General features: G+C 35.3%; 1 protein-coding gene across 1 annotated transcript; it reads right to left on the bottom strand.

Annotated features, from left to right (window-relative positions):
- Positions 1 to 10,817: 10,817 nt before the first annotated feature.
- Positions 10,818 to 11,210, bottom strand: LOC111626724. The gene has a single exon (XM_023370206.1). It carries the CDS (start codon positions 11,208 to 11,210, stop codon positions 10,818 to 10,820), a length of 393 nt encoding a protein of 130 aa, XP_023225974.1.
- Between the last annotated feature and the right edge of the window lie 10,999 nt (positions 11,211 to 22,209).

Here is a 22,209-nt window from a genome sequence, read left to right as displayed (position 1 = left end):
AGAAGAATGTTTGTATTTTAAAGCCGTGTGTGTATGTAAAGAAAGACGTCTGGCTGTCTACACGTACACCAGATGTTTTAGTATTTGGGGGGGTCGAGAGAAGAGGAAAGCTTGTTTAAAAAAAAACACACACACACACACACAGACCATTTACGTCGTATCGGTCTCATTATTTTTCTTGGAACTAGGACAATGAGAGTGAGAAACCGGGTCACAGAACTGCTACTCAAGGTCACGGAGACGTGGCTCCGTGCCAAAACATGCCACCATGTTTGTTATCTGCTACACACACACACACACGTACACACCTACATTTTTACTAGTTACAAAAGGTTCGGGTCGTTGATTCCGAAACAGACAGCGCGTGGGAAGTGCTGATTGTCACCACATCCTGGTATTTCAGCTCCACGTACCTTTCCCCCCTTCTAGTGTCGAATTTTCTGGCTAAATTCGGACGAAACTACACCCGTTTGAAGGAACACTTGCCGCATGCGTTCGGTGATTGACAAACCAAACAGTGCGCTCCCCCTACTGCGCGCGGGGGGGCGCTTGCACCTGGCATCCATCCCCTAACTATGCCCCCGACTGAAGCAGATGGGTGGATAGAATTCTGCTAGCAGCACCTGGTGTTAAAGGACACGAGAAAAACACCGAATGTTTACACACGACGAACACTGGAATAATACACGCGAAATAAAACCCGTTTACGTCACATATCAATGACAATTTTGGCTGGGGGGTGGCGCTGTCACGTGACTACAAGTATCCACATTTTTAGAGATTAGTCACGTTTGCCGTCACCTGACGGCGCGCTTTAAAAAGCTCAACCGAGTTAGCGTGGCGTCACACTACTGTGCACCAATCCCAACAGAAGGAAAATTCGCTGTTACAGCTGCTAACAGTGGATCAATGACCTGTTAGTCTGTCTGGTTGTCTGTGTGTGCGTATATATAAAGCAGAATTTAAAAACGGTGACGTGAAAGAGATGTTACGGGACACAATTGACCGTAATAAATTAGCGTAACAGCGCGTCACACAACGATAATTCTGTCAACAAACTGGACGCAGTCTCACTCCTCCGCTGCAAGTATCGTAACAATGCCTCTTGCGTAGCGTAACCTGCGTTACTATCGACGAACTTTGCCCCAAATTTCTCGTGTTAAAACTGATGAATAATTGAAAACTTCCGCGTTTGCATTAACTGAAATATGTTCTCACGGAGGGGGCGAAGAAAGTCCCGTCTGTCGTACCGAACAGATTCTAAAAACCTTTATAAAACTGTTACGGCTTTTTTAGAATGGGATCATAAGATAAAATCTTGTTAGAAAGTGGGCTGATCTAATTATAGTGTGTTTCATTTGTTCTTTAAGGAAGGGCCAAAATGGCGGAACGTTGTGTTACGTAGTTAGTTTACTTGTATTTATAGTAACGTCCCGCTTTTTTCTGCTATTTGTGACGAGTAGATGTGTTTTGGGAACCTTAAATGGAAACCGTAACACCTTCGGGAAAAGGTGTGTTACGAGGAAACGTGATTAATTGCGCCGTTACGCTCATTTCTGTGCATTCGGACAGGTGAATACAGTGCTAAAATAAACACCAGTCTGCGGTGTTGTAAAGAGGTTGACACTCGCCCCCGTAATTACGGCTTTTACATAAATTTCCTAACCCCCAATTAGCGCTGACAGAAGAATCCAGATTTTTTTTGGCAAAGGTAACGCGTTTACGAACGTTTTCGATCGTTATATCGAGTGGCCATTGCCTTTTGTTGTAACGGTGCCAATTGTCGTGCCCCCACTTGTTTTCAAGTCTGTTAACCTTTGTATTGTCGGTCGGAGAAGGGAAACTGGCAAGGACACAAAGATTTGTCGAAAGGGGAGGAAACGGCGCTGTATAACTTCATCAACAATGCATTAATCTCTTGCAAACTGAGGTATTAACTTCATTTTAATACTAAACACATCTGTCCGTTTAGGAGATAAACGTAACAGTAACATGTTTGCTACTATTACGTGAATCGTAACGTATATAAAAATATCCCCTGTAGGTAGTAACAGTAAGTTCGTTAAGCGTAACTATTTTGTGAAAATGGAGAGAATTATAAACGTAACAATAAGCTCGAAAGATGTTATTCGTAACGGATGTAACGAATAGTAAATGGTGTGTAATTTAAGTAACAATGTTATAATACTAACACGTTAAATCGATAGACGTATGGCAAGTGTTTACGACGTAACGAAAACATTTTGTAAACATATACAACGTTACGGCAGATATTCAAGAACAGTAACCTAATCAATCGCACGTGTCACGCTTGTGTTATCGATAACACTAACGATAATTAAATGGATACAGAAGGAGAAATGAAGATTGAAAGCGTAACATTTAATAATGGATTCTATGTATACTGTTACGCAAGTAAATAATATAAAATTGATAAAGGTTACTGTCGACGTGACGAGGAAAATTGTATAATTAACAGTTATATTTATTTAAAGGTATGTAAAATTAGTTTGTTGTGTTATAACTGGGTGCGTTACGAGGAAAATAGCTGTTACGATTATTAATAAACAGGTTGTAGTTTAATTCGGATAAGAATAAATGACACATTTTAAAATAAGGTAACACGAGATGAAGTGTTGTTAGCTTGGTGATTAGACAATGCGTAACATACACACACTACAAGTATAACTACAATAACAACGTAACACTACTACAGTATTCTTTCCCCCTCATTTGTCTGGTGTTACGTATGTCCCTTTACGCATTGTATAACCGTTTAATGTGTAAAAGTATAGGGGAAGTTACACTATAAAGGGGGAGAAATCCTTAAGGTAACGTTGACAGAGGGGTGGTTGTAGCAGAGTTGTGTTTGTTTTATATAGTGTGCAATTACGCCTCAATTTAGCGTCATTTATACGAGGAAGGTGTGAAGAAATGACGTCAATCTGACGTAAACAGGTGTACAAATATTGCAATTAAACCCACGCGTAGCGACGGGCGCGATAGAGGGTGTCGAACTAAGTGTTAAAATGTGCTTTTTTTAAAGGGAGGGTCACGTGTAAAACACAAGAATTACGAAATAAAGGGCACAAACGATATAAATTCACCTTATTACCTAGAATTGTTGGGTTTTTTTTAAGTTCGCTCGCTCCTGGAAACAATTGTACGTAATTTAGAATACATAACACTAGAGGAAACAGAAGAAAATGTGTTAAACAATGCAATTTCCTCGTGTTTCTACTAAATAGGAAAGAATTATTAACATTTAAAAATAGAACTCGCTGTTAAAAATAAATCGTCTTCTACGCCTTTTTTCCCCGTTTTGTACGAGTTTTAAATACCCGGTCACGTGACACGAGACTCGTTTTAATCCCTATTGTTAAGAACACAGCAAAGGTAAGCAGTATGCATCTAAAAAAGCACACACGACGAACGAAAGAATGATAAAAACAGATTTAAAACTAGGTTCTCGATTAAATAAGGGTGTCTTCTCGTGTAGTGTTAGAGGTTGTCCTATATTTTTCGACACCTAAATTACTAAATTTATCCAAAGAAAACCCCCTCCTCTCCTTTGAATTAGTGTAGAACGAAATGTAATATGTCTGATGTGTGTTATTTTTTTTTATAGTTTTCGGTCTTTAACCGTCCAAAATCAGTCACACCCTTGTCAGAAATGGCTCTGGCCTCTCCCTCTTGTGTTATTTGGGGGTCGAATAATAAATTTATACAGTCTCTTACACTTTCTTGTGTTATTTGAGGGTGAAATATTACATTTATATTGGCTCTTATGCCCTTTTGTGTTATTTGGGTATCGAATAATCTACATTCGCCCCCCAAATTTGGGGGTGCTTTAGAAGTAAATTGATCTTAATTCTTGATTGTGTGTTGTAGTGTTGACCAGACTTATTGGGAATGCTCGTGGTACAAATACGTGCTTACGAGCGCCTTTACTTGAGTCCTGCATAATTGACCCCACTTTCAAATACGTTATTATTCACCTGGTACAAGTACATAATTGCTAATCATTTATTTACTTGGTACAGTTATCTGATTACTGGTCACTCTGTATACATGATATAAATCAGATGGTACAAATAAAGAATTACCACTCATGCAATTCACACGGTACAAATATACTCAGTTGTAGGCAATGGTTGATGACAAACATATGGCTACTAACCCTTTATTTACGTCACACAATGTCCTTTTACGTCATATAAACTCGTCCCCTTGGTACAAATACCTGCTAGCCAGTCCAGTCACGTGATATAAACTCGTAGTTGCTGGTCTTCTTATGTGATAGAAATGACGACTGGTACAATGCAAATCCCCTAATCACGTGGTACTGATAGGTAGTTGCTGGTACCCTAGTCACGTGATTAGATTTGGCCTCCCCATTCGCCTTATATAAAATCTCGGCCTTTTAAAATAATTCCTCTTCAATTTGTAAATGACGTAATTGAAAGACCCCTCTATTCAAACAGATAAGCACGTGATTAGAAATCGCCCCCCACCACCTGGTAAAAGTACTTTTAAGGTAAATAAACCCTTACGTCCAAAAAAAACCCTACGAAAATAAATCAGTCCTAGACGAAAGTAAACAGGAGCTCTACACCTATTAAAGAGATAAGAGTCCTCATTATTCACGTGTTTACGAGCCTCAGAGGGCCTACTTTTCTTAATTAATTTCGTTATCGCGTCTCACCCCCCCGAAACTACATTCCCCTCTTCAGTTCGGTTGTTTTTAGACGCTTCCACTGCCAAAAAAAACCCTTTCTGATATCTTACATCAATGGAACCGAAATGGGGTACGGATAAAAGGCCACTTCGCAGGCGACTGGGGCCTCCTTTACACAATTAAACCAACCGATCGGCATACCGTACACCCGCACCTGATATTTACTGATCGATTTCGATAAACTTACATTCGTTGGCGATAAAAATTATTAATAAAGAGTGTAGTGTTTTCTGGTATAGACGGAGGGTTGGCAAGTGTCCCAAATGTATTCGAGTTCATTACATAATGTACAAGTACTCCACCCCATAAAAAAAGATTGAACTATGTTGAAACGTTGCCAATGTACACAAATCTTATCGTTTTACTGTATCATCGCTCCGCTTGAAATTTACAGTCGACAAGGGATGAAAGGGGGCTTCTTAAACTCTACCCCCTCTCAGTATTATTAAAACAACCAAAATACAGGTACTAAGTGTACAACTTTGGTTGACACTAAGTGTACTTTGGTGACATTAATCCGCTTGCATAAGTAGGATAGTAAAATTCAAGGGACAAGTGTTAAAAAAAAGGGGCATATTTCACAACGTGAAATTTACGTTATCTCATAGAGAATTATGTAATTTTCTCGTAAAATTTCGTCAGATGAATAACAAATAACCTCTAGAATAAACATTTCTTATTTATTTTTAACTAAAAACAATAGGGGGGCCAGAAATGCAACTCATGTTGCAAATCACACACGTGCTAAATTTAATAATGGATGAATTTCACGCAAACTACGTGAAATTAGTTACTTCTATAAGTCGTGTCACGTGCAACGCATAGATTAACTTAAGGTTACTTAAAATTTTACGTGAAATTTTATAAGAAATCGACCTTTTCTATAGTTTACTGAATGGCCGTGAAATACTCGTAGATTCGTTATTTCGGGGTTGAATAACACCTGAAATGATAAATAACACTTAAAAGCTCCATTTCTTATGTTTTTCTAAATGAAATTATATGATATGGAAACAGAACGGGGTGTTGAAACCGAAATAAAGTAATAAACTCACGCGTGCTATATTGACTTATGAACGAATTTCATGTTATTCGTGTGAAATTTTATTATTTTACAGCATTTGTTAGATACAAGACACAATTTTCCATCGGATTTCTTAAAAGCTTTCATGAATATTTAAAAATAATAATATTGTTCAATAATAATATTTACAACAGTTTAAGTGTTTTTAATTTCGTTATTTCGGGATCAAATAAAAGGAATTTCATAATTTTATGATGTATAATATAAACTTCGAAATAAATATTTTGTAATTTTCATAAAAGTTTTGCGTTATCGCGAGGGGAGTGGTTAGAAATGAGGTAAATATCATTTATCTTAGGCATACCACATATGTCTTAATGGTCGAATTTCGCGCTAATTATGTAAAATTCGATAATCATAGACGAACTATCAGGTAAAATCCTCGGTATAACGTCATGTTTCTTAAAAATTTTCATGAAATATCATAATAAGTAGTAATTTATAAGAATTACGTTTACAACACTATAAAATACTTAGCAGGATGTTTATAACATGAATCCTGGTAAATTTCATCACATTAATAAACAATAGAACACTAGTAATAAAAAAAATTTCATGAAATAATGATAAGAATAGGAGTAATTAATGTAGTTACTATCATTTCACGTGCCATATGTACTAATGGTCGAATTTCACATTAGTGGTGCAAAATTTGATATTTATTTCAGTGTTATCAGATACAGGATTGAATTTCACATCCGATTACTTAAAGAATTTCATGAAGTATAGTAATTATTAATAAAATTCGAGAAAAATTGGTACAACTGTATATAACACTCTTAAATGCGCAATTTCGGAGTTAAATGTATAAAATGTATAATCTGACTTTAAAATGAAATTCTAAAAAATTTCTTAAATTAAATTTCATGTTATCACGACAAGAAAGGTTACAAACGAAGTAATTATCCTATAGAATCACGTGCCATATATAAATATGGCAGAATTTCTCATTAGTGGTGAAAAATTTAAACATTGTTCAAGTGTTATTAGATACGAGACACAATTTCACATCCAGTTTCAAAAAGTATTGCGTGAAATATAATAATAATTAATAAATTTTGAGAGAAATTGNACATAAATTTTTTCACCTGCTTTTATTAAACATAATTTTTCATAAACAGAGGAAAAGGCTTATTTTATAATTAAATTTCACGTTTAAATTTACATCCGAAAATCTGCCAACAGAGATGAAATTGTCGTAGAACTGAAATTTTGTTGAAAGCGGTTTATCAGAGAAATAAATACATAAATTTTTTCACCTGCTTTTATTAAACATAATTTTTCATAAACAGAGGAAAAGATAATTTTTATAATTAAATTTCACGTTATTCCCACAAGAAAAGGTAGGAATGTAGTAGCTATGGTATAGAATCACGTGTCTTATATAATAAATGGCCGAATTTCGCGTTAGTGACACGAAATTCGGTACTTACACAATTGCTATCAGATACAAGTTCAACTTCTCCATCCGATTTCTTAAAAGTTTTTACGTAACTTTATAAAAAGTTATAGATTCAAGAAGTTTAGTTACGATCCCATAAAAACTATCGTAAATATGTTATTTCGGGGTTAAACTCTAATATAACGATTCGGTCGATTGAAATTGATTAAATGATGCGTGGAAGTTTCATTCAGACGTATCTAGTGGTTAGAAAAAGAAAAGAAATTCTTCGTTGAAAAGTTAGTACGTTGCCACCAATAGTGATCTAAGTTCGGATATTACGCAAGAATGCATTCTGTAAGAGGCTCATCTGAATTTAAAACAAGGTTCACCCGCTTCTGAGGACAGAGAGAAGAGGGGGAAAAGCGTTAAACCAGAAAATCCGGCTGGGGTTAATTATTTCTTTATGCTTAGAATTCCAGGTGACGCCTTCTACCTGGATTGTCAGGTGAAGTCAGGTGGAAAAAAAAGGGGTTGTCTAGTCACCGTCCTGAAGCTAAACTTGGCCTTTCTCCACCAAAAAATCTAATTTTATAACCCTGCGCTGATAATTTTTCTTTCTTTCGAACCCCCCTTCCTCATAAAATAGAGTTTTATGTGGGTCATTACGCAAGTACCATAAAACAATGAATGGCAAACACCTGCCAACTCGTTCTGTGTGTGTGTCAATTTTGGGGTGCTCTAACCAAATATTTAATGAGGTGCACGTTCTAGTAAAAGACGAGCGGTCGCTAGCGATTATTTTGGCTCCCCTCCACTAAAAATTCTTCGAAATGTGAGCCCAAATAAAGTGCTATGGTGTGTTATGTATACCCGATACTTGACATTACTGAGTGTCTGGCCTTATTAATGAACAGGATTTGCCGGCTTACGCAAGTTTGTCAGTTAAGACGCCATTTTACTGTGTTATACATGGTCGTATACAAGATTATATTATTATACCAGTGCCTGTCGTAAACCCCATTAACCTCTATGTTAAATTCTGTATGTAAAAATTGTTAATGTGTGCCTTTAATTCAGCACATAATTGGTGCTGCTGTTGGAACGTACAATTGATGCGGTGTTAACAAGAAGAATAACACAAATAATACCAGATGGTGCCTGCTGTTAGAAATTAGCCTTTAGTTTTGCCTCGGGTCATCAGTTATGTTTACAAAGCTGTTCCTTTGTTTAAACAGAGCAGTGTTTATCTTCTACTGGTCAGAACACGAAGAGGGTACGTTCATAAATAAACACCATAACACTGAAAAAATGTCATACAAGATACGCTAAGACATTAAAAATACACTCTATACGCCCCGAAATTATACAGTAAGCAAATATAATGCATTAGTGTCTTTTAATTCACGCGTACAATAATTATATAAGCCCTTTACTTGCCGGTTTTGTAAGGTATAGTGTTTACCTTGTAATGCTCTGAACTAAATGAGTAACCCCTAAAAAATACAGTCGACCCCCCTATAACACTGTTGATTTTTCCGTTTTATATGAATTCCATGTTGTACGAGTCACTTAGATTTTACAAATACGTAAGCCATTCACAGCCCAGCACACGTATTTGTAAAATCTAAGTGACTCGTACAACATGGAATTCATATAAAACGGAAAAATCAACTGTGTTATAGGGGGGTCGACTTGTATAGTATATAAATCATAGAAGACACATCCAGATCGAACGTGGGTTCGGATCTCATTTTCAGCCATTCCCGTTTACCTAATTTAGAAGGAATTATTCTATACATACCAACACGTATAGTGTGGTGTTATTTGTTCACTGGCGTGTAAAATAATTATACACATTGCTAAATTTTATAATACAGGTTATTTATAGACGTTAAGCTGTTACAGTATTGCTGACGTGTTCTTTGTTTACTTTGTGTTAAAGATCAATACATTGTAGCAGCGTAAACACTGCGAAAAGTTATTAAACGTACCTTCTCCCTCTGTTATACCATTGTAAAGCGTCCATTAAACGTTAATGGGAAGACAGGTTTAGTGTAATTTGCCTATAGGCCCTTTCGATAAAAGCTGTTTACAGTACAAGAAATTGAATAAATGTGTTTATACTTAAACACCAACAGCTGCAGTATATAACACGGCGAAATAACGAAAATATACCCACTCCCCATCGGGGGGGAGGCATTTAATTCTTTAAAGTTCTATCGAACATCAAACAAGCGTGACGTTCACAACAAACTTCGGTCGTAACACGAGGGAGGAATGTCTTTTTTTTATTTTTTATTTTGTAAAAAGCGGATGCACCTTCCACTTTTCAGCTATTTCCATTGTTGCCAAATTGTTGATGCCGTGATCCGGCCCCACTTTGACCTTCAAACATCCGGTAAACATCACGTGACCCCGTCCAAAGGCGCCGAGCCGTCTGCACTGTCGTGACGTTACACGAGTTGTAGCGGAAGTTGTTGTGCCTCGGGCTTATGCTTTCCTTTGTGTACAGCAGATGGGAGATCTTGTGTGGTAAACACGTTACGTTCCGACCCGTCCGCCATTTTAAAACGCCAGATAAACAAAAAATAATAAAAATGTTTATTCCATTGCGAAATTTACTACGCGTCATAAATGATAAACACATGAATCACACACAGGTTTTCTTGTTTACTCGGCCTACGAATTTGACGTCACACTACTGTTTGTAACAGACAGCGGTTTGTTTATTAACATATTTCTTAAAATAACACCTAATTTAAACGAAATCTATCGATTAAGTAATGAAAGACGCGTAGATAACAAATTTAAACACTAGATACAGTTGATCCCCCCCTATAACAGTGTTGATTATTCCGTTTTATATGAATTCCGTGTTGTACGAATCACTTAGATTTTACAAATACGCGAGCCTTTCACACCCTGGCACACGTATTTGTAAAATCTAAGTGACTCGTACAACACGGAATCCATATAAAACGGAATAATCAACAGTGTTATAGGGGGGTCGACTGTAAAGGGAATTCTGGTGTTCTCTTTAGTGTTTTAAATGAATAATTCAAACAAGGTTCTCGTATTATTTCTTTTCTTTTATTATTCATCGAATCTTCTCGTCAGGATCTCTAAACAAAACATTGAGATCAGAAATACACATTTCTCATGTTACAACACATGAAAGGATTCGTATAAAATAAACAGAATTGCGTATGTTCGACAGAACTATTTAAAAAAAAAACAAAACACCCGCAACACATGAAGAAAACAAAACACATAGTTGTAGTGTCGTAGAACAATTGATGGCACTTGGTGTACGTCGAAATTCGTAATTTGTTCCGAATGTTACGGGTGTAACTATGCAAAACAGAGACCACTTTCCCCCAAAAAAAGAGTACATAATAATTGTACATCTCTCTGAAGAGAATATACACAACTAAGTCCTTTTTCTGGGTCATACCCCCCAGTTTTTTTTGGAATAACAACACACTAAAGATGAATAAAAAGACAGGGTTGTTGCGTCTAAAGATCAGAATACAAATGTGGAATCCATCACACACTATACACATGCACGCACACATGTATCCACCAAAAAAAAAAACTATTGTTTCTAAATTTTAGTATACGTTACTCACGCATTGATTGGTCCCATTATCTTCGTCGTCATCCATTTTTAGTGTTTTTGTACTACTACTAGTAGATAATCCTAATTGTAGCCTGTGTACAGCTTCTTTGATAAGTGTCCCTTGTTTTAGTAGTTCTTGTAGGAGTACGTAAGGATCCGATTGTTTTTTACAACCAATCTGGCAGTTGTTTAGGTACCTGTGTGTCCTGATGGGGATGTTGTACGGTGATACACGTCTTTGTTTTGTACACACGACGTGACACGGCGCCGATTTCAGGCGTAGGTTGTGTTTAATAGCAGCAACCAGTTCTTCCACGTCTGTAGTGTTGTAGTTTGCTGTTGTATTTGCTTTGTCTTCTACCATCCTCTCCTCTTTGCTTGGCATGTTGAGCGAACGACACGACAGAATAAATCTCCAACAATTTCTTTTTAAAAAAAAATCCCTGAGGAAAAAGCGTCGCGTCACCGAACACAACAGACCGGTATTTTGAACGACTTTTGTTGTGGGATGGCCTCCTTGCAACCTAATCCGCACGCAAACAAAATAGTCCCAGTAGAAACACCACAAACACCGAACGATTGCCCAATTTCTTCGTTCGTCCTGACGAATTGCCAATGAAATTCGGCCTTTCAAAGCCGTTATTCGGTGCGATGAATGACGTACGACACACCAGAAAGCCGTGTTAACAATTGGGTAGTGTACTTAACACACCGGTTGTGTGTAGTAGTGCGCGTGCTGTCTTCTAACGCATGCGTTGTGAAGTGAGGTAAACGACCTGGCATCAGAACGAGGATCGATGAGTCCCGTCATTTCCGGGGAAAGCTTTTAAATTTTTCTGTAATACCAAAACTAGACACAACCCTTCTGTGACGTCATACTAGAAGAGCCATTTCGAATATTTAAATTAGGGTCACAACTTTTCGTATCTAACCAGACCATCACAACAGCAGAAAAGAACACATAAAAAAAAGAAAGAAATGTGTTTGTATGTGTGTCTGTTTGCTGATATTTATACAAAAGTCGTCCCCGTTTTTAGGACTTTGTTTACAAGATACCGCAAATGACACGGTTCTCGTGTTATTTGCTGTGTTTAGCAAAACAAAAGTACGAACACAAGACGTGTGTCTACGTGACGAGGAAGGTTGAATTCGTGTAAGTTTTTTTAGGTCAGAAAATAATATTATTACGTGTTTTAAAAATACTTCAAAGAAAAAGCGCTATCGTGTTTATTTTTGTAGGGAGATACTTTCACCTGTGTATCAGACACAAGGAATTTCAAACTTGGCCAATAAGCTTGTTTGTAAACAAATCGTTAAGTTTGAAATTTCTGGTGTGACGTTGGCAGCTTTCCAGTGTTTTCTAATCCGTGACGTCACACAGCCGATCAAATTTAAACAAAAGAGTAGTGTTTTGTTTCGAAATGCCGACAAATTTCAATGAAATATCGTATAATTTTAAATGTAAAAAAACTAATTTTAGATTAGCGATGAGGTAATTTATAATGAGTCATCATAATAAACAATACTTTCTGTGTGACGTAGAGATTATAAGACCTACATTTAGTGTGTAATTAATGGCGTTTAGTACACTTGTATAGTGTACACTAAAGTGCCGATTTCTGACTAATTTCACAAATATTTCATACTTGTTACACACACAAAAGGATACATGTGATGGAGTAACAACAAATATAACTGTTACTCCTTTGTATTTATGTTTGTGTGGTATGCAATTTATATTAATTTGTAGATAGACAGTAAGGTGTAGAGCATAGTTATATGACATAAACTTCTGTCAATGAAACAAAGTATACAAAATGATGAGAAAAAGCATATCAACACCAGTATAGAAACACTTGGTAAGTATGTCCATTGTATTGTTTACAGATTGTAAAAGAAAATGTTAATTTGTCATCATATTTTCATCCCTGTCTTTATAGAGAAGTTAGGGCCACTGAGAGGTTGTATGGGGTTAGAGCAAGCGAGTTTTGCCATTCTTTTAAACAAGTGAATGTTTCTGTAGTGGTAGAAACTGCTATGGCTCCAGATCGAGGGAATAATCCCCGAGAGAAAGACCGATAAATACGCCGTGTCTATATAAACAGTTAGTATGCCCGTTTCGTATGTAGTAAGAAAGAGTTGAAGCTGTATTAATACCCTTATCTTCCCCGTAGCATCGACAAATATCTTCTATCCTTCGTAGACGATAGATCAAAAGTGATGAGAGATGCGACGATATACAGTCGACCCCCTATAACACTGTTGATTATTCCGTTTTATATGGATTCCATGTTGTACGAGTCACTTAGATTTTATAGATACGTGAGCCGTTCACAGCCCTGCACACGTATCTGTAAAATCTAAGTGACTCGTACAACATGGAATTCATATAAAACGAAATAATCAACAGTGTTATAGGGGGTCGACTGTACAGTATATCCAGTCACTTTTAAGTTATGTTAATGCCAGTCTTCTGTGTAGAATTACTCATTATGTGTCTGTTTCACAAATGGCAAGTTGAAGATATATATCAAATATCAGCAAATATATCCTGGAATTTCATATTTAATGGGTAACAAAACAGTGTTTTGTTGGTTTTAGAACATGTAAAGTTGTCTTTGTCGGTAAACATCAACAGTTATTCTCTTTATTAAACTGCAAAGTGGTTATAAACAGGGATGACCTTAATTAGCCTGAAACTAGATGATGAGATGTAAACATGGATCAGTAACTTGGCATCCATTCTTGAAACAGAAAGGGATCAGTTTTGTGTTACAGCTTGCCTTTTTTCTGGTTTAAAGGGAACTTGATGTAAAAGATAGCTTAAGATTACCATTAAACAGATCAAGGGTGAACAGTACAATATGAGATATTGTGTTTTTGTTAAGAGAAGTCATTCATACTGTATAATGCAAGTTAGAAAAACCTCTAAATTGTAAATTGTTCAAGACTTAAACATGAAAAGCAAGCTCAAATCTTCAACAAATTGGATCCCATATTGGAGGCTTCTTTTATCTCCTGGTTTTCATTTGGGTATCTTCATAAGTCTGGCCTTAAAGGTCTCCTGATACTTCTTGTCTCAAGTATAATAGTGATTGCGACTATTACAAGCATGTGTTATACTAGAACACATGAGCCTTGCCAATAGGTCTCCTGATATTAATTTTTGTTTGCTCTACGAATGGCCGTGACTATCCAAATCCTTGAATTCTTTTTACGTAGAATTGGCTACACCGAATAGAAAAAATAGAATTAAAAATAAAAGACCTGTCAAGTAATTAAAGAGTCGTTACTTTGACCTATTTATAGACACCTTTACTTTATTAAGCAATACCGTAAAACGGTATGTGACTCTGCTTTTTAGTTATATTTATAACTTTTTCTGGATAATGATCTATACTTAGGCTCGTAAAAGTTATTTGTAAATAATAGTGCCTTGAGTTTCGAAATTTGTCGGAGATAACGTTTATAAACGACGTCGATAAAGTATTTACGATACGAGTTATGTTAATGATAACAAATTTAAATTGGTACTGATAAGGTTTTATTATGAAAGAGTATTTTGAATTTTGCAAATGAAAAGTATTATGATGCTTTAAAGACAGTGTGTTAAATATGGAGAGAGGTTATGCTTTATAGAATTATATCAGTTTACATGTTTGCTTCATTATCATGTATAAGCATTATCAAACTTTGTATGCTTTATCCTCAGAAATGTATGTGATGTAAAGAGAAACATATCCTTTATTTCTTTAAGTTTGTGTATGTATAATTGGTCCATACTCTGCTCATCCTTGGAGGTTTAAAGAGCCCATGGATGTATCTTATTCTTGTGACACAATGAGGCTCACTGTTGTTTTTGAAAGCATACATCACATCAATATCTTTTTAAACTCATGTGTATGTTTGTGATATAATGAGGCTGTCATATCTTATTTACCACAAGTAGAAAGCCCTTTTGCCCTTCAAAGTTTATGCCGCATAAGTGTAATGTAGGGCATACTAAAACAAATTTGTTCAAAGTTTAGTATTAAAGCTAAGTTTACTTGCATAAATGGAGAGCAAGGAATCAACATATCATTACTTTATTTGTATTTTAAGGAAAGAGATAGAATGAAACAAGACTACGCATCCTGGTATGTTGCAAGATTAAAAATCAGAGTCACGATTACTTTTCTAAACAACAAAATTATATATTTTTAATTGATATGTTTCTTATAACCTAATTATGTAATTATAGCCTTGTATAAATGACAACTCATAAAGGTTTTGGAACTGCTTGATGCGTTCAAGTTTTATAAATCTAAATTAATATTTTATAGTGTACTAAGTAGCGGAAGGTAAATATAACAATAGGAAAATGTGATGAGAATAACAGTAATGTATCTGTATTAAATTTGTCAATATAAATTACACCTTACTTATGTTAATGAGATGAGAAATTAGAGCCATTTGCAAATACATAAGAATTATTTTCAGAAAATGTGATGACTGGGGATAAACACAAATGATGAGTGTAATCTTATGTCATCAAAGACTCTCCCCCCTCCCTTTGTCAGCAATCTTCAGATATGAAAAAAATTTCTTTTACCATAAATTGCTGATGTAGTAGTTTAATTGTTGAAGTTTAACACATAATTTTGTACTTACTTAAGATTTAAAAACAGAAAATAGGTGACAAAGATGTATTATAGTGATTTTCTGGTCTGTGGACCACCGAGGAAACTAAACAGTGACAGGTGCTCTGCAGACTGTCCTATAAAAATGACTAGGACAGTCTGTAGAGCACCTGGCACATGTTAATTTTATACTGTTTAGTCATTTGAAAGACATTTTTATGCTCTTGCATCAGGTTACAGAATAAACAAAATAAAATTGTATGTATTGATGTCTTTGACAATATCATATATTTGTCATATATTAATGTATATTTATCTATGTATATCCAATATATGTGTATATTATATCGATCCCCATTCAGCCTTTGAGTCGTATGTTTGTTGTGTACGTATTGTGTTTATATATTTAAATACTCCAGGAATTTTTCATTGACGGTCTATCCCGGATACTGTATGTCATCCCATTGTGTCCTGGCTAAAATCATAATTGGCATGGAAAGGCTTGCAAAGGCCTGTAGGGCAAAAATAAAACAGTATTCTTATTTATAAATGCAAATTATATTGTTTATAATTTTCTTTATGTAAATTTATGGTTTTATATGAAAATTTATCAAAGTTTATACACATGATATGTAATTTACACATGGCAATTTCTTAATTTTATATAAAATTTAATATCTTTGGCCTGAATGCATCTGTGGCCTGAATCCATTATAAATTAAATACACTACTGTTTATTCTACAACTATTTTGTTTTCTTCTTCATTTCACTGTAAAACTTAGGTTTTCTTCTAGTGTTTGAGTCCCTAACCTCTTTAATATCTCTGCTTTTCATGTACTGTTAAGCTTTTATATTTGATATTAGAATCATAATAGTGGTGCGCCCACCAGTGACCGAGCAGTCTTCGTACCCCGAACACTGGGAGTTCGGTCGTGGGTTCGCGCCTCGCTCGGACGGGCTGTCCACGTGGAGTTTTCCGAGTTTTCTCCACATCTGTAACGCCTAAATAGGGGCCAGTTTCCCTTAAAAAGACTTCCCGGAAGACATCTCCTTAGGCAGATCAGCCAGGTGTTGCATTGCCATAACTTAATAGTGGCAGGTCTTATGAGTTGGCATTTTGGATGAAATGTTTCGAGTTTGCTGATAGAACAATAAAAGAAGCTGTTAATGGTTTATTTTGCTGATATACTAGGAATAAAAGCAAAAATATAGTGGCTATAGACTTGAATGCAGTATCTTTGGCAAATGGTTGATAACTCAGAAATTTGACATTAAAATTAATCCAAGGACATAAATATATCTAGATTAATTTAGAACCATTCAATTAAGAAGAAATTATTTATTTCCTTCTGTTTTCATTAAGAACAACAAAAATGTCTCATACAAGACAGAATCAATCATTAAACTGATCCTTTGCTATGATGTCGCCATCTAGCGTTGGAATTCATAACCTCAAGATGAACGGAAGAAAATTTAATAATTAAAATATTCTTACTAATTTTGCGTAAATTTTAATGAATTTATTAATTTTAAATTATTTTAAAGAATTCTCTGTACTTTTCTGTTAATTGCGTACACAGATCAGTTTTTAATATGTATCAGTATACTGTCTATTCTCCGTGTTCCACATACGTGCTTAACTCAAATATGGCGTCGAAGTGATGGTTGAGCGTGCTTTAAAACTTATTGCCACTTTTTGTTATAAAATGAAATTGATTTTTAAAATCGATATTATATGTTTTTTTCGCATACTCTAAGCATAGAGTTTGAAAATATAAATTATATTAACCAGTTTTTATACTTCTGGCTCATGATGGAAGCAAACAGGTGTGCTCAGAAGCTAACTTATTGCACATGTCATCTGACAGCCATTAAAATCTGTTGACATTTCTGAACACGAGTGCCAAGAGACCAATAAGAGCGGACATTTTAATGGTTGATTTTTAGCTCACGTGCCTATCAGTGGTGACGAATTATAGGTCTATTTATTTTACTTATCAGAGACAGAGCATTGGTCCCATAGGCATATATTACTAGTGTCGAACCAAGCGTTAGACCAATGCCAAGCATGTATTTATTCAAATACAAACTATAACAGAAAATTTGACTTATAGCCTATTCTGCAAATATAAAGGAAACCTAATGAACCATATTTAATATAGTTAGACGAAACAATAAAATTAACTAAGTTTTGTATTGGCAAGCGCCAAATCCGACAGACGACGCTGTTTTCGAGCCAAGATGGCTGCCGAAACAGGTAAGGAATCGACCACGTGTTTGTTAAGTGCCTGAGCCGATTCAGTTTCTATCGGTGACGACTACTGAGAAGACCAAATCAATGAATTTATGTCAAATTCTAGACTATATCGGCGACAGGAAACGTTGTCTTCGCAGTAATCGGCTCAGTCACTGAACAAACACGTGATCGGTTCCTTACCTGTTTCGGCAGCCATCTTGGCTCGAGAACAGCGCCATCTGTCGGATTTGGCGCTTGCTAATACCTCTGAAAGAGAAATTTTCACAAATCTTGCTTAACAAATTATAAAGTTTAAATGTAAAAGTTGTCGAATACTTTTGAATAAAGAATATTCTCCATAGATTACTCTCATCAGAATTTCAAATTAAAAGTATAGAATTCCTGTATAAATTATTTAACAATCAATAATACTGTATTTAAATTCCATTGAATATAATAGTTATATATACAGTGGTGCCTCGTACAACGTACTTAATCCGTTCCAGGTGCACGTCCGTTATACGAAACGCATTTTCCCATAGAAATACATGTTAAAACATATAATTCGTTCCGCAGCATAAAATAACCGTACTGTACCATAAAAAATAAAAATGGAGCAGACACCAATTATGCCGGGTAGTCAGATGTTGTGAGGAGGACGTGGAAGAACACTTTCTTTACACATTCATACAGATACAGACTTTTTACACATTGCAGCGGGTCTTTTTTTATTGTTTTTTAATCGGAGTCAGATTCAGGAGAGGCTACCGGAACTTGCAGGGTCAACTTCTCTTGTTCCATCCTTTGTTTTTTGCCCGCTGGCTTCTTGAAAAACATGACCAAGGTGGTCTGTTTCTCTTTCTTCTTTAACACCTGTCGGAAATGACGGACAAAGGTGTCATCGTAGAGATCATTGATCCTGTTGGCCTCAGCTCTTTTTGGATAATGAGCGTTGGTAAACTCCTGAACCTCTCCCCATTCGACAAGAAAGTTTTTGTCAACTTTCACTCCTGATGATTTCTTGCTTTGTTTCAATTGAAATCACCTTTCTGATTTTTTTTTAGAAGCCATGAAGCATTATAAATGACTTAAATAAGAATTTTCATACATTTTATCATGGAAATTGTTTATCAATTTGTGTCGGGAAAAAGTAATGTTACATTTGTACTGTAATGTTTTCGTAGTAAACTATTTTTTTAATCCTTTTTATTTTTGTTAAAATAATATTACTGTACTAATGAATAACTATTTCTAGATGCCTCGTATGCGCTGTATACCTAGTTGCTTAGGAAAATATATATCCAGTGTCTATATTTAAGTTTCCACGGGATTTGATTTGAAAAGCAAACCGATGGATTAGANACCTCAAGATGAACGGAAGAAAATTTAATAATTAAAATATTCTTACTAATTTTGCGTAAATTTTAATGAATTTATTAATTTTAAACTATTTTAAAGAATTCTCTGTACTTTTCTGTTAATTGCGTACACAGATCAGTTTTTAATATGTATCAGTATACTGTCTATTCTCCGTGTTCCACATACGTGCTTAACTCAAATATGGCGTCGAAGTGATGGTTGAGCGTGCTTTAAAACTTATTGCCACTTTTTGTTATAAAATGAAATTGATTTTTAAAATCGATATTATATGTTTTTTTCGCATACTCTAAGCATAGAGTTTGAAAATATAAATTATATTAACCAGTTTTTATACTTCTGGCTCATGATGGAAGCAAACAGGTGTGCTCAGAAGCTAACTTATTGCACATGTCATCTGACAGCCATTAAAATCTGTTGACATTTCTGAACACGAGTGCCAAGAGACCAATAAGAGCGGACATTTTAATGGTTGATTTTTAGCTCACGTGCCTATCAGTGGTGACGAATTATAGGTCTATTTATTTTACTTATCAGAGACAGAGCATTGGTCCCATAGGCATATATTACTAGTGTCGAACCAAGCGTTAGACCAATGCCAAGCATGTATTTATTCAAATACAAACTATAACAGAAAATTTGACTTATAGCCTATTCTGCAAATATAAAGGAAACCTAATGAACCATATTTAATATAGTTAGACGAAACAATAAAATTAACTAAGTTTTGTATTGGCAAGCGCCAAATCCGACAGACGACGCTGTTTTCGAGCCAAGATGGCTGCCGAAACAGGTAAGGAATCGACCACGTGTTTGTTAAGTGCCTGAGCCGATTCAGTTTCTATCGGTGACGACTACTGAGAAGACCAAATCAATGAATTTATGTCAAATTCTAGACTATATCGGCGACAGGAAACGTTGTCTTCGCAGTAATCGGCTCAGTCACTGAACAAACACGTGATCGGTTCCTTACCTGTTTCGGCAGCCATCTTGGCTCGAGAACAGCGCCATCTGTCGGATTTGGCGCTTGCTAATACCTCTGAAAGAGAAATTTTCACAAATCTTGCTTAACAAATTATAAAGTTTAAATGTAAAAGTTGTCGAATACTTTTGAATAAAGAATATTCTCCATAGATTACTCTCATCAGAATTTCAAATTAAAAGTATAGAATTCCTGTATAAATTATTTAACAATCAATAATACTGTATTTAAATTCCATTGAATATAATAGTTATATATACAGTGGTGCCTCGTACAACGTACTTAATCCGTTCCAGGTGCACGTCCGTTATACGAAACGCATTTTCCCATAGAAATACATGTTAAAACATATAATTCGTTCCGCAGCATAAAATAACCGTACTGTACCATAAAAAATGAAAATGGAGCAGACACCAATTATGCCGGGTAGTCAGATGTTGTGAGGAGGAGGTGGAAGAACACTTTCTTTACACATTCATACAGATACAGACTTTTTACACATTGCAGCGGGTCTTTTTTTATTGTTTTTTAATCGGAGTCAGATTCAGGAGAGGCTACCGGAACTTGCAGGGTCAACTTCTCTTGTTCCATCCTTTGTTTTTTGCCCGCTGGCTTCTTGAAAAACATGACCAAGGTGGTCTGTTTCTCTTTCTTCTTTAACACCTGTCGGAAATGACGGACAAAGGTGTCATCGTAGAGATCATTGATCCTGTTGGCCTCAGCTCTGTTTGGATAATGAGTGTTGGTAAACTCCTGAACCTCTCCCCATTCGACAAGAAAGTTTTTGTCAACTTTCACTCCTGATGATTTCTTGCTTTGTTTCAATTGAAATCACCTTTCTGATTTTTTTTAGAAGCCATGAAGCATTATAAATGACTTAAATAAGAATTTTCATACATTTTATCATGGAAATTGTTTATCAATTTGTGTCGGGAAAAAGTAATGTTACATTTGTACTGTAATGTTTTCGTAGTAAACTATTTTTTTAATCCTTTTTATTTTTGTTAAAATAATATTACTGTACTAATGAATAACTATTTCTAGATGCCTCGTATGCGCTGTATACCTAGTTGCTTAGGAAAATATATATCCAGTGTCTATATTTAAGTTTCCACGGGATTTGATTTGAAAAGCAAACCGATGGATTGGAGAATTTGTAGAAAAAATAACTTATTATTTAAAATGTTTTAACAATTATGCGTTAAAAAGTATAAATTATGTTTAGGTGAAAATATATATTAAATTGTTAACTAATCTGCATTTCCAATTAGCGTATTCTGTTGTTATATATATAACATTAAATACAAGTTTCTGTAAGGTTAAAAATACTGTATTGTCAATACACACGAGAGCAAGTGAAATTATAAATACTTATAAGTGCCTTTTATTGAGTTTTAGATGAAATGTCTATAACTATTATAAAATGTCTGCCCGCTCTCACAACAACAACAATACAAAGTTTGTTGTTGTTGTGAGAGCGATCAACATTTCCGATTTTCGTAGATTGACGTCATTCAGCTGATCAATCAGTGTGTTCTGCCATCTGGATATTTAATGCTCAACGTTCATGCTCAACGTTCCAAACGCCATTGTCAAACTTCCAGGCTTAGAGGAAGGCGGCGCTGAACGTCCAACGTTCACGTTTTCGTGATGAAAACGTCGGCCGCACCCTCTCTAATGTTTATCGTACCGTCAACGCCGAGGAACTCTTTATACATTAAATAAAATGGAATGTACGGAGTATATATGCAATACATTATTTACTTTTTCGACTGTATAAATGTCATTGTAATTGAGTTCTAAATTGCAAACGGATTGGAACATAAAAATTGCGACAAAACGTAAATATTCAGAAGTAAATATAATAGATTTCCTATAAGTACGATTCGTGGCAAAGTAACCAATTGTTGTTCTTCCTGTAACGATAATGTACTGCACGCGCGTGCAATTAACTATATACTATTGTACGCGTTTATTATTTAAAAATGTATATATATTATAATCATATATTATGTATTTAATTTTACTCATATTTTATGTAATCAAGGTTATACTCATATATTATGTAATTAATATTATATACTTGTATTCACCCGGTTATGCACAAGCGGCACCGGGATATGTCTTGTGACATATACAAAATAAATATCTGAATCTGAATCTGAATCT

This window comes from Centruroides sculpturatus, unplaced genomic scaffold (genome assembly GCF_000671375.1).
Source record: "Centruroides sculpturatus isolate CEXI.00-Female unplaced genomic scaffold, Cexi_2.0 scaffold438, whole genome shotgun sequence".
Lineage (NCBI taxonomy): Eukaryota > Metazoa > Arthropoda > Arachnida > Scorpiones > Buthidae > Centruroides > Centruroides sculpturatus.
Note: the sequence above shows the minus strand (reverse complement) of the source record. Positions and strands in the feature narration are given on the sequence as shown.